Source organism: Mya arenaria, chromosome 2 (assembly GCF_026914265.1).
Source record: "Mya arenaria isolate MELC-2E11 chromosome 2, ASM2691426v1".
NCBI classification, from domain to species: Eukaryota; Metazoa; Mollusca; class Bivalvia; order Myida; family Myidae; genus Mya; species Mya arenaria.
In genome coordinates this window covers 63542867-63556541 of record NC_069123.1, presented here as the reverse complement: position 1 = coordinate 63556541, position 13675 = coordinate 63542867, and the positions used below count along the sequence as shown (strand labels likewise).

The following is a 13675-nucleotide window of genomic DNA, read 5'->3' as shown; positions in this document are numbered from 1 at the left end:
AAAAATGTTGTCATTAACTACAACATACGGGCACTGAAATTCCTCAGCAGGAAATAATTGGACATCCACCATTTTGTTGTTTTCCAAATTAACTTCCATGTAAAATAAACTGGATTTTATGTTTATTTTAGAGTTTAGAGCTAAAATATAAGTTAAGTCCTTACTTTTAAGAGGATCTTTGAGAATGGCACCTCTTATAAATGCAGCTATGGCTTAGAAGCTGCAGAAATCGTACAAAACGACAATCAAGTCTTTGTTTTTGTTTGGATTGTGAAAGGTCACAAAGAAAAGAACAGATGAATTATAAATTTTAAGACAAGTGATTAAATTGCCTGCTTTGGCCGTCGGCTGCAATGGAGCTGTACATTGAAACGCTCACAGGTGCTGCGTTTGAGCTCAGAGTTTCACCCTTTGAAACCATCATGTCGGTGAAAGCTAAAATCCAACGTTTGGAAGGTATTAAATGTTTTCATTTTACTTCTATTCTTTTAGAAGTATTTGTGAAGTGCTAAGACATTAAAAATCATTAAAGTATCCATATCTGATTTTACCTTTGCTTCTGATAGTCTTCTTAATATTGCAAACAGAAGATCCTTTGTTATGTAGGCAAGAATATCATTATTATTAGGATTGCAGTTAGAATTTCAAAAACATTTATGACACAACCTTGAAAGATTTATTTTTGGTCATTTGTCCTGCAGGGCAAGTGCACCTGAGCTTCTAATAGCCCTGAACATCCAGTATTTTTATCACAGTGCAATCATTTCTTCAGAAAATAAATAGGATTAATATTTCAATATGGGGAATGTCACTCGCCCAGGAGGACAAGTGTGATTGAATTCATTTTCGTCCCACGTCAATATTCACTTACAAATTTGTGGTGGATTTGTTGAGGACTGCATATATTATGTAATACTGGCAGAATGAGGTGATTTAATTCATTTTTGTTTTTACTCTTTCTGTATATAAACAGAGTTTTACTGTGTATTAACCTTGGACAGTGGCCTGAACATACTTCTTATGAAGATATAAATAATTATAGATTGTTAGTTTAGAGTGAACTTGTGATTGGTGATAAAGGTTTAAAACTTGCCAAAACAATTTTTAACTTTAATTGAAAGGTACAAATGTAGATCAGTGACTCCTTTCAGTAAAGTTGCTATCCCTTTCAGCTTATACTTGCTGATTTATGTATTTAAAAAGCTGATATTTTTACAACAGATGCATCATTTGTAAAAACATATTTAAGCATTGACTTATGTACATTTCAGAACCATATGCTGGAAGCTCACATATTAGAGAGCCAGTTAAGACATTAAAATGTTTGTTTATTTACTGATTTAGGGATCCCTATAGCTCAGCAGCACCTGATCTGGAAGTCAGAGGAGCTTGAGGATGAGTATTGCCTGCATGACTACCACATCCATGATGGCGCCACCCTCAAACTTGTGCTGGCCATGCGTGGCGGTCCCATCAACACTCGCAGAAGTAAGTCTTTTAGAGCCGCCCAGGGATAGTATTTATGGATACCTGTTTTGTTGACCATTGTGAAAGGTCTTTAGCTTGAGGATTAATGATGAGAGGGATTCTCTGAAGGCATGTGGATGGAACAAAAGCTGTTATGAATTTGAAACTTCCATAGATACACAGAGATCTGATGAGCAGCATATTTGCATAATAACGATTCCAAATCATTGAAAAAACAATTTAAATTATTTTCAAGCGATGATTAGCCTAATTATTGAGAGAACGTTCTGTTTTACTTTATGTTTATTAATAAATCAAAACATGAGTAATAATACGACTACACAAGCTAATGGCATAACTCCATGGTGACAAAAAATGTCTTCCGCAGGTGAATACATATAGGTTAGATAATAGAGTTTTTATTCTTTTTACTGTATTAGTTTCCAAATCATTGGATGAAAATAATGCTTAACCAATGCAAAAGCCTGAATACCAATTAAAAAAAAAGTTGGTAATGACCCAATTTATCAGATTTTGAATCCTTTTTGATCTTAACAGTGAAGCTCTGCATTTTATTATTATAAATGCTTCTCGCTAATTTAACCTGTAGAAGCATTATTTGAAACCTGTTTGCTAAAAAATTGTATGCTATAGGCAGGATTGCCTGTTGCTGTTGCATACACATGGAAATGTCTTTCCATAGTCTGACTGAGAAGACTATTCTTTTCAACAGTAGTTCTTTTTCAATAATACCGTAGTTTGAGTTACAAATGTACATACTTTAAATGTTGGTGTTGTTGGTTAGTCCATAAACTGTTTGTTCCAGTTCCCAGAAGAAAGGAAAGTTTTATACACATGTACACCTGAGCAACCTAATTTGACATATTGATTATTTTGACCATTTTATCTGATATATTGATGTTATATTGACAGTCCCAATGGAGGATCCTGCCCTGCGAGAGATGGCAGAGTATGTGGAGGCAAACCGGGATGAGATTCTCGAGAAATTACCGGGAAACCGTCAGGTGACCCTGGTTGTGTTCCGTGAGGGCGATCAACTCAGTTTCTTTCGCGTAGTTGATCGTGGAGACGGGACACTTACACCTCTCTCAGAATCTCTAAGGTAACTTGTTATTGTTCAGTTATAACTTATATTGGAAGGGGGAGACAGATTATATTTATTTTTAAACACTTTTGTATTTCATGAAAATACATTGAACCAAACACATATTAAACATATAATTTTAAGGATAGAAGAGATAGCTAAAAGCTAAATACATTACGTCAGTCTGTCACATTTTCATATCCACTCTGTATCTCCTAGGATTTTCATGAAACTTGTTATTAATGTTCACCTCCTAGAGAAAATTTGCAGAACTCGCATTTCAAGCATGGGGGTCCAAGGTTCAAGCAATGGGTTATGTGTATTCTTTATAACTGTGACACCCTTTGAAGGATTACGTACAACTCATTCAGATCATTGATAAGTGTAAAACCCACATTCCAGGCATGCCTGCTAATGGTCATAGTTGGAGGTCCTCTAGAGGTTTGAGCCTTAGGTTTTGCGTCTGCTGCTCATGAGATTTGTGGCATATATTTGCCTTCTTATGACAGGGAATAGAACATGCATTTGAAACTCCACATCATAGTTCATTTTTAGAGGAACAGATTGAGACAAGCATGGCAGTGACATCTGGGTCCCCCCCAAACAACCGTCTAGTTTTAAGCAGAGAAGATCAATGTAAACCAATGTAAACCAACTAAAAAATGAGGCATATAAAAACCTTGTTTAACAATCTGATTGCAAACTGATAGAAGGCCTGTGAAAAGCAATATACTTGTTAGGTATGTATGTTAATAATCAAAATTATATATATGTATATAAACCTAGGAAAGTTGGCCTGAACCAAGGTATTAGCAATATTTAAACTTAATATTATTAAATGACTTGAGAGTTACTTAATGAACTATAAAGGGACAATTGTTAAGATTTTCATCAACATAAGTTGTCCATTAAATCAACATTCAAACACTTACAAATATATTAGACTGTTTTCTTGCAGAATAATGTTAATATTTGGCAAAATAAACCAATATTTCAGCAAACATAATCAGCAATGATTGCAGAACCTGTTTAAAGCTTGGCATCTGTAGTATGGTGATGTGATGGTATTGTTGAATTATCAGCAGGCGTGTATGGCCTCTTTAACTGAATCACATTACTTTTGCAGTAATGTTGAAAGTCAATTGCTTCAAATGAATACTTGTTTTGAGCATTTACAAACATACATGTATCCAGCAATGTGCAAACTTTAAGCAACAATGTTTTACTACTACAAATTATTTTCAATACCTTCATCTAGTCCAGAAAAATGTTTTCCCAATAGCATAAAGCTGTTTGCCAACTTCAAGAGAGGGAATTATTTAAGGAATAATTTACGGTTCCTGCATTGCATGCTTTTATTTCAGTGGTGTTTCAATGTACAACTTCAATGATGAGGAGGAAGAGGAGGATGCCCCAACCAAGGAAAAGGTGGAGGAGAATGAACAACTCAAAGAAAAAATGAAACAAATCAGGCTCAAAATGGATAAACTAAACATAAGCAAAAAGGTATATACGGATAAATCAGGCTACCCTTAGTATTAAATAAGATTCAAGAACTTGAATTATTTTTGAAACTAAATACGAGGGCTCCCAATCATCCAAACTTACTTATGTATAAGGTAAGATATCTTGCATATAATATATCTTTTGCCTCTTTCATATTATGTCAATAACTGAAACTGAAACTTTTATACAATCAAGAATAATAAATGTTATTTTCATTTAATGCAAATTTTGCAGCTTTTTTGAACTGGTGAACGTTTTACATGTAATCTAATTTAAAAGTGATCCATGCACGTTTCACCAAAACTTGGCAATCCATAAACTTTAAAGCCGCATAATAGTTGAGCTCTCTCTCTCTGTGCATCTTTTGTTTTTAAAAAGCTGGTTTAATTAGTTACCTTATTACAGCTGTACAAAGAAAACTAATTTTCCTGTGTTTAAAATGATCATTTGTGTGGAGTCTCATAGAGTTCTTTGTAGAGTTAGGTCAAAATTATCAAAGGGCACAAGCCTTGTATTGATAAAATGTTTAAAAGACATGCTGAAAATGAGACTTCTACATAGATGGGCTTGACAGAGCATATACTAAAAGCATTTGTTCTTTCAGCCGCACAGAAAGCCGCATCCTCCTACTTCTGGTCGGGCAAGCAATAGAACATCGCGTCTCCGACACCTTCCGGCCAGCACCAGTTACAGCCTCAGTCCCAGCGCCACCCTGAACCGTAACCTATGTCTTCCTCCAGTCGGTCACTCCATAGGTCACGTGGGTCACTCTTCTCTTGCTCTGCGACACTCACTTGTCAAGGAACGCATGGAGAGGATAGACCACCAAGAAGAAAAGGAAAAAGCATCTGCAGCCTTTGAGTCTTCACTGCAGGCAGTTGCCGGAGCGTCCAAGCTGGCCTCGGACTCCGATGATTCAGACAGCCCTAGTTATGAGGAGCTGTCCAGCGCCGCTGCCCAGCAACTCGACAGTCTGGAGAGGCTGAGTAAGGTCCTGTCAAGAGTTATGGATGGAAACAGCTCCAAGCAAGACAGTAAGGATGATTTTGAAGAAATTCAAGACATATCTCAAGATATTAATACTGACAGTAGCAGTGCATCTCCTCTAGATAAACCTATAGCAGATTATAATGGACTTAAAGAACCAGGCGAAAATATTGTAGGTAGATCTGAGAGCAGTGACTGTGATAAAATAGCAAGCTGCGCTCCAGCCAGTGTTAAACAGGAACTGCTGGACATGGGGAAGTTGGTCAATGAGGCCACACCAGGGCCATCAAGACCAGTTACCTCTGTTAAAAAAGAATCCTCTCACAATTTCAATGATACAATGCGAGTAACGCATTCCTCAAGGGCAAAATCTAAGGTTAAGGACTATTCTTTGTTTGACAGTCTGAGAGACACTCTTGGCGCTAGTTCCTCCATGTCTCGACATAGTTCACTAGATAAGCGTAAGGAGTTTACACTAGAGAGTTTAACAACAAGTGAGGCAAGGGCAATGTCTGGATTGTTGCGTCAGGCTTCCTTGGAAAAAGTTGGATCCTCGCGTATTGGAAATGTGACTGTAACAAGTGCTAGTAGAAACCGTGTAACAGGAAATTACATGCTGGGAAATTCTACATTCAATGAAGGTCGCATTACCACTCCAGATGGAAGGCTGCTGGTTAGTTGCATATTACTACTGACATATATATGTGAGCACTATGGCAATATGATGGCTTACTTAAAGTACAACGTTCACTGAAGCATATTATAACTCATTTATTCTGGAGTTTATCATATAGCCTCTGAACATGTTGCTTGTTCAAAAAAAGTGTTATGTTTGTCCATTGGTAAACGCAATAAAATAGACCAAATCAAATCTTGAATTCTTTAATGTTATTCTAAATGTCAAGTTATAATGAATTAATGATTGATTTCAGTCTGCAAGGCTGCAGAGGATGACTGCTAGTCGAGATGGGCGAATCCTTTCCCCTACTCACCGTTTGCCTCCTGTCAAGGCAAAGAAAAAGGCGTCAAAGAGGTGCTTCGTCTGTGCTAAGAAAACTGGTTTAGCCTGCAGCTATACCTGCAGGTAAATTTGCTGTTTCCACTATTTACACTTTGTGCTTAAGTTGGCATATGGCAGATTTCACGTTTTGGTGACCAAAAAGTTCCCGGCGAATATTGATTTTTAAAATTTATTGCAGATTTGTGATTTCAACATAATCTTTTACAGCAATTTCTTATCTATCATATTTTAGAACATTTGCAATGATTTATTCATGCATTTTTATAAAAAAAAGAATTTTGTATCACCATACCATTTGTGCTAGTGTTACAATATTGCCGGTAAAAACTTGTTTTTTTTTAATATTTTGATCCAAAGAAGTATTTTGTCTTGCACTAAATGGTTCATTTATCTATAAAACAGATTGTACAGACAAAAAATAAAGATTGTTTCGTTTTTCTCAAATAAATTTATTGAAACAAACCCTAATTGGACAACAAGACAGAAAATGCTTTCTGCAAACATAGGTTTTCTTTTTATATCAGATCAGATAAGCTATAAACATAAATGTTTTGTTGTGGTAATATAAATGTCTCTAGTATGGTGCAATTATCATTACCTTTGATATTAAACATATATATTATAAATTGCTAATTGCAGTATGTGCTAGTGTTACCACAAAACAAAATGAGTAACATTAGCAGTATGTCACATTAGCAGTTGGACAGAATGTTTCACAACAAATTAAAATACAGACCTACCACAGACTGTTTGAGCTTGATACAGTATAAAACAAACTATATAAATGATTGATAAACACGGTCAATTGATAATCACAAAAATTCTTAATTCTGTCCAATAAATAACGATATCAAACACAAAAGCGGTATGAATTCAATATAAACTACGTACCTAATGAATGAATACTTACAAACGATAGTTTACAGACGACATTGTTATGTTCGAATAATTGACTCTGGGAAAGTCATCAAATTTCAACGATTTTCTTGCTTAATAAAGCGCTTGTCTTAATGCTAGCGTGACATAATGTTAACGTTACATCGAAGGACAGAATGAGCCAAACTTGGATTAAGTTTTTATCAACGGTATTCACCACTATTTTTATCATTTCAATGTCAACTGTGAACCAGTCCAATATAAAAGTAATCGCTACCCGGATGTTAACCCTCAGTCGGTGTAAATTATTCACGAATAGAAAAGGTGCTATCGTCATGCTAAAATGGGACAGAATCGATTTTGAGTAACATTAACACATTTTTAGACCTAAAAAACTTTATGATCGGGAATGACCTATTTCTTGTTACATGCAATACTGTTTTTATCCGACACGTAGTCTTTGTTTTCAGTGATTTAATAAAGGTGTGTTTAGGCTTAAAACAGTTAGCAGTGGATCATGTCTGCTAATGTTACACAACAATTCGAGGACAGATTACCGTAACGTTATCACCATGCGCAATTACCGAAAATTTAAGTATATTACGAACGAAATGCAATCATTTTAGATATATTATTGTTTTAATTAACATTTCTTGCAAACATTATTCAACAGACAAGAATAAAATACTTACCAGATGTTACTGAAAAGCATCCTCAAAAAAGTGGTATATTGGTACCGGGAAGATTTTCTGTCTTTTTTGTCCTAAATATCGGCATATTTTTACATTTTTTTACCTTATTTAACACAATATTTTCATTATTTTAATACAAATCACTTCTATTAGGTGTTCTTATTGGGTTGGGAAAGGCAATTGCTGTATATATGACGTTGACATGCAATAACAATAAATGAAAGCAAATGGGCCAAATAATTGCCTTTTTTGTGAAATCTGCCATATATACAATGGTATTACTATTAGTTTGCCTTTGCTTTTCATTCAATTGGCTGCTGCCATGAGCATTTTCTTACAATCATTATTGCTTTAATATGCATTATTGCATAAATAACAACAGGATTTACTTTATAACAAACAATATAAACACACATGGATTGTTTTGTTTGCAGCACATGGTCAAACCAGAGTTGTGGCCCTTAAATGAGCATTTCTGGACTTGTGTCGCTCAAAACTATATTACCTCCTACCTAGTCATGAAACTTTAGGGCACTTTTAATATGGTGATGAAGTTTTGTATCTGGGGGTTTGTTTTCTGTTGCACTTAGTAAACCAGAGCTTGGCCCTTGAATTAGCAAAAATTGGCATTTCTGGATATGTCACTCAAAACTATAAACATTTAACTGCCTAGAAACATGTTAATGTTAATAGGGTGATGACGTTAAGCACATGGGGTTACATTTCCTGCTGCAGTTAGTAGAACTAGAGTTACGGCTCTTTGGCATTTCTGGACTTGTGTTGCTAAAAACTCAAAGACTATTGCACCAAGAGTCTACAAACCTTGCCAGATTGTTACTTAGGTGATGAAGTTGTGCAGGTGGGATTTTGTTTCCAACTGCTCCTTGTTTGTTTAACTCATAATTTTGATGCACATTGATGGAGAATGGAGAAAATAATAGCCATTGCATTTGTTACAAACCTGGGGTCATCCATGTCTTATGGACACATTTCTAGTTGTCTCAAATCTTTGAAAAACAGCAAACAATGGCAGGAAAAAAACTTTAATCTTTTTACCTTTAGAACATAATTTTCATCTGTCTAAGTATTTTGCTAAATGTTGAGTTAAAAAAAGTTTTAACATCTGCATTATGTAAGGCATATATTATATATAACAATATTAATTTGAATATGACCCAGAAACCTTTTTTAAAGTACAGGGCAGAAAATGGTTCTAGTGAACCTACTCCTTTTGTATGCAAAAGCCTTGATATGATGACAATATAAACCCGTGTGTCAAGTCTCATCACTCAGACCATACTATTTGTCAGTTGTATTCCGCTTTGTTTAACTAAGACACATGGATCAGGCCCCAATTTCCAGTATTGCCATCTGCTTATGCTCCTCATGTTTCTGTAAATGATAAATGAGTTGTTGAAACAGAACATAAGCGTGGCATATTGGATATTTGCCTGGTCTTAAATTTTCTCATATACTCATTACTGCAAACTTAGCTGTCAGTTTACCCTAAGAAAAAGCTTTGAGTAGATAATTTTCTTTATTTGCTGTATTTGTTATCTATTTGCACACTGTCTCATTTCTGTAATCTAAGAATGATTTGCTTTTGAATTTCATTTTAACATGAGGGCTTACACTGTCACATATGTCAAATATAGATGAACAGGCATGCATTACATTGCGACTTATTTAGAGCCAAAGTTTGGTCTCATTCCAAATACTAAAAACATATTTTTTTCGCTAAAACAATTACTCAAATTCTCAAAGGCTAGTCTACTTTTCTCTATTAGTCTATATTTTTTGAGTTTTTGACTTCAAAATTCAAACACATTGACTGTTTTGAGAAAAGATGTGCCAAAAATTATATTTGGTATTTTTAGAGGCTTATTGCTGTTTGATTTTTTTTATACTTATTTTTTTACTTCTCTTTACCGGGCAGTCTTGTCCAGAGCATAACTTGAGAATTCTTTGACGTATTGATTTACTGTGTCACCAATATGTGTTATTTTCATAGCTTTTATAAATGATAGTCTACTTAAATATGTGGTCATATTTTTTATTTAAGATAGTCCTTGAAAATCAAATAAAGGTCCTTGAAACCTGTGACTTCAACTGTACAAAAGAAACATTATTTTGTGTTTTGTCAACTCAATTAAAAACTGCTATGCTTTTAAAAACAAGAGGACCCTGAAGGCCCTGTATCGCTCACCTGATCCAATTCAAGTATGAAATAAGTGTTTTCAGGGCGAAGGCAATTGTGACGGGGGAGGGAATAAGTGTTTTTCAGGGCACTGGAAAGTGCAACGAGAGGGGACTTAATAAAAACAAATTAAGGACTAGTTTTCAATGCTACATGTTAGATATTATAGTTGAGGGTATTACAGTTTAAGAGAATTTGAAATGTCAGTCTGGTGGTCTGCTACCTTAGAAAGGATGTGTAATTGTCTTTGTACATTGTTATTTTCTGTTCTTGTTATGGTTGGAGTATAAACATGAAAATTGTCAAGTTCCATGAACATATGGTCATAAATGTGGCCTCTAGAGTGTTAACATACTTTTCCTATTATTTGACCTGGTGACCTAGTTTTTGACCACACATGACCAAGATTCGAACTTGGCCTAGAGCTAATCAATATAAACATTCTGACTAAGTTTCATGAACATACAGTCATAAATGTGACCACCAGAGTGCTAACAAGCTTTTCCGATGATTTGACCAGGTGACCTAGTTTTTGACCGCACATGACCCAGATTTAAACTTGACTTAAAGATTATTAATATTTACATTCTGACAAACTTTTATGAAGATACAGTCATAAATGTGACCTCTAGAGTGATACCAAGCTTTTGCGTAAATTTGACCTGGTGACCTATTTTTTGACCCCACATGACCCAGATTCGAACTTGACCTAGAGATTATCAATATTTACATTCTGACCAAGTTTCCTGAAGATATAGTCATAAATGTGACCTCTATAGTGTTAACAATCTTTTCCTTTAATTTGACCTGGTGACCTAGTTTTTAACCCCAGATGACCAAATATCGAACTCGTCCAAGATTTTATTGAGGGTAACATTCTGACCAAGTTTCTTTAAGAGTGTGCCCAAATTGTGACCTCTAGAGTGTTAACAGTCAAATTGTTGACGACGGACACAGGGCGATCACAATAGCTCACGTTGAGCACTTCGTGCTCAGGTGAGCTAAAAACTAAAACGAAAAATTCCCTGATGTTGAATTTCTTATTTCTATATAATAGGACCATTGACTTACCATACTTGATGCCTTCTCACCAACAACGGGCATTAAATAAGCATACATCCCAGCTAGTGATACTTCTTATTACAAGAAGGTGGTGTAGTGGGTATATTAATCACATCCAGTGATTGTGCAGCTCTAGTTTTTATATACTTCATCATAAAATTGGACCCCCAAACTGTTGGGAAAAGTTTAAAAAATGGTACCGTATATACATTGTAGAAACAAACTTGATCAGTCTGTTTTGTTTTTCTGTCTATTTTTTAATGCATTCTTGCCTGGCATTTTTAAAAATAAAATACTCTTTTGTCCAAATCAGAAGCCCAGGACCCCTTTCTAAAAATGGTGAAAAAACACTATATATTTATCTTGTAAGTTAGGTTATATTAATTATTTGCTTGTGAAACAAACACTCTGGTGGTTTGGCACTTAAAATGATATTAAAAGTTTTACTTGCAAAATGGATGAAATTGATCTAGATATATGCATGTGTATTTATTGGTTTTGAAGTTATTGCAATATCGTTTACAATAATGTTGATTATTATCACAAAAATACCTGTCTTACATTAAAATTTTACTAATCACAGTAAGACAGGCAGCCCCTGGGAGTAAACACTTTCACAGGTATCAATATATACAATAATGTTTTAATACTTCACACTAATAAATGATTTACAATTAAGTATAATATTTTTGTGTACTTCAGGTGTGGTAACAACTTCTGTGCCAGTCATCGCTATGCAGAGTCCCATGACTGTACATTTGACTACAAAACGGAGGGCCGTAAGCTCCTAGAGCAGGCCAACCCCGTCGTCAGTGCTCCCAAGCTACCCAAAATATGATCCCACCAACACAACTGTTGTGATATATTCCTAAAAAGACTTCTCTTACTGTTCACGTTGTTAAATTTTGTTGTTGCTGTTGTTATTGAAATACATTTTTCTCTATTTCCTTATCATGTTGACATTAGCAGTTACCAATAGGATTGAATTTATTCACGTTTTACTGCATAATTTGTTAATTAAATCAAAATTTATTGTTAAAAAAGTGAAAAATATTCCTTAATGTGTGTTGTTTTTATTTCGTTACTGCCAGTGACTTTGCACTTGTTTTTTCATTTATTTTCTAATTGTTATTATAAGTATAAATAATACAGTGTTCTTTTGAAATTGCTAGTTAAAACTCTAATAATGGTGGTTATTCACCATACATGTAACTAACTTTGTTGATTTCTTGTCTCTACTAACTTGGCATTTAAAAAAATGTTGACAATCTGCAAGCAATTAAAGGTGCACATATGTTGTACTTGAGGGTTATAATTATTGCAAGGCTTTTTAACTTTCTGTTACTGTTCAAAAGAATGTATAAATTGATATCTTGATATATCAGATTTTAAACTTAAGGTCATATGTTAATATAATAAGCACAATGCCTTTTGGGATAGTTGAGTGTTGTGTTTCAATAACTCGGATTGAAATTTAGGCAATTTGTACCAATTTATATGTATTTAATATGAAATGTATCAAGTATACTGCAGTCATTCAAGGTTATTAACTTGTGATAATCCCAATTTATAGAGTAGTCTACGATTGTTAAGATGTGCTTGTTCATTTTATCTTTTACTTACAGTTAACAATTTTCATTCCATATCAGCTTTTAAGTAAGTTTAAAACCTTTCAATGTACACCATGTATTAAATAGAGTTTATATTAATAATTACCGTTTAAAACTATTTTCAGTATTTAATTAAACTTAACTATAATTGATTTAATGTTTAAACCAGTTATAAATATCATTAGTTGCAATCATGTTAATTAGTATTTTTACATTTTATCTTCGTGTTTAGTGCTTAGCTGTGATATAGATTGATTTGTCAGGGGGGTATGTAGCTAATGCCCAGTGCTGGTCAGTGTCGGTCATCCGATCTCAGGTCCAGCCATCAAAACTGACCAGTGGCTGGACATTGCCTTCTTCTACACGGCTCACAGAAACTAGAAATGATCACTGATTGTAATTCAATGTGCACAAGTTTCTTTGATGTCCTTGTACCTAGTTAATTTAGTTGTTGTATTTTGTGACACAGGAAATTGTAAACAGAATATTTGTTTTCTTGCTTGTCAGTTTTTGTCACAAATGCTATCAGAACATTATATGGTGCTTTGAAATGTGAGTAGTGTTGATGAAAGTCAGAAATAGTAAATGAATCATGATATTGTTGGAATAAATTGTATACTAAGGAATTGCCATTTGACCTGAAAGTATTGTAGTGTACAGTACTACACAACAGATAATCAAGTTCAATATATGGTTCAGTTAGTAAAATACACCATAGGTTTCACAATGTACAATCTAAATCATTGTCCAGTTTCAGTAGGCTGTGTAGAGCCATGTACTATAGTGAAGACATACTGTCTGCTTGTTATATAGAACGAACTGCAGTGATATATTATATCATGCACAATGTTATTGAGTGTGACATAAATGATAATAAAAATAAATAAAAAATATCAAAATAAACATTTGTTGTGGCTTTTTTGTCTTAAGAAGCAGCTGTAGCTCACTGTGTTTGTATGCAATTTAGTTATTTAAGACTTTTCCTGGTAATGAAGATTCTTGCATACCGGACGTGTGTTTCCGGTCATGTGACCAGTGCTGGAAAACCCCATCTTACATACCCCATGTAAGATGAGTCACGCGCAACAACGCGCCACTTATTTCATTTATTGTATGGTTTGTGAAAAAATATGCCATTTTAATAAAGCGCAA

At 34.4% G+C, this 13675-nt stretch overlaps 1 protein-coding gene across 1 annotated transcript; it reads left to right on the top strand.

Annotated features, from left to right (window-relative positions):
- The first annotated feature begins 33 nt into the window (after positions 1-33).
- On the top strand, positions 34-13426 carry LOC128217459 (AN1-type zinc finger protein 4-like). Its single transcript, XM_052924618.1, has 7 exons — positions 34-456; positions 1345-1488; positions 2401-2590; positions 3937-4078; positions 4683-5738; positions 5998-6149; positions 11616-13426. Exons 1-7 carry the CDS (start codon positions 354-356, stop codon positions 11749-11751), a joined length of 1923 nt encoding a protein of 640 aa, XP_052780578.1. The 5' UTR covers positions 34-353; the 3' UTR covers positions 11752-13426.
- The last annotated feature ends 249 nt before the right edge of the window (positions 13427-13675 follow it).

Bases quoted from the DNA above. Each gene is read 5' to 3' on its own strand.
- LOC128217459 (XM_052924618.1), top strand. From the start codon at position 354: ATGGAGCTGTACATTGAAACGCTCACAGGTGCTGCGTTTGAGCTCAGA. The intron at 5,739-5,997 runs GTTAGTTGCATA...GATTGATTTCAG, and splicing joins CTCCAGATGGAAGGCTGCTG to TCTGCAAGGCTGCAGAGGAT. The intron at 6,150-11,615 runs GTAAATTTGCTG...TGTGTACTTCAG, and splicing joins GCCTGCAGCTATACCTGCAG to GTGTGGTAACAACTTCTGTG.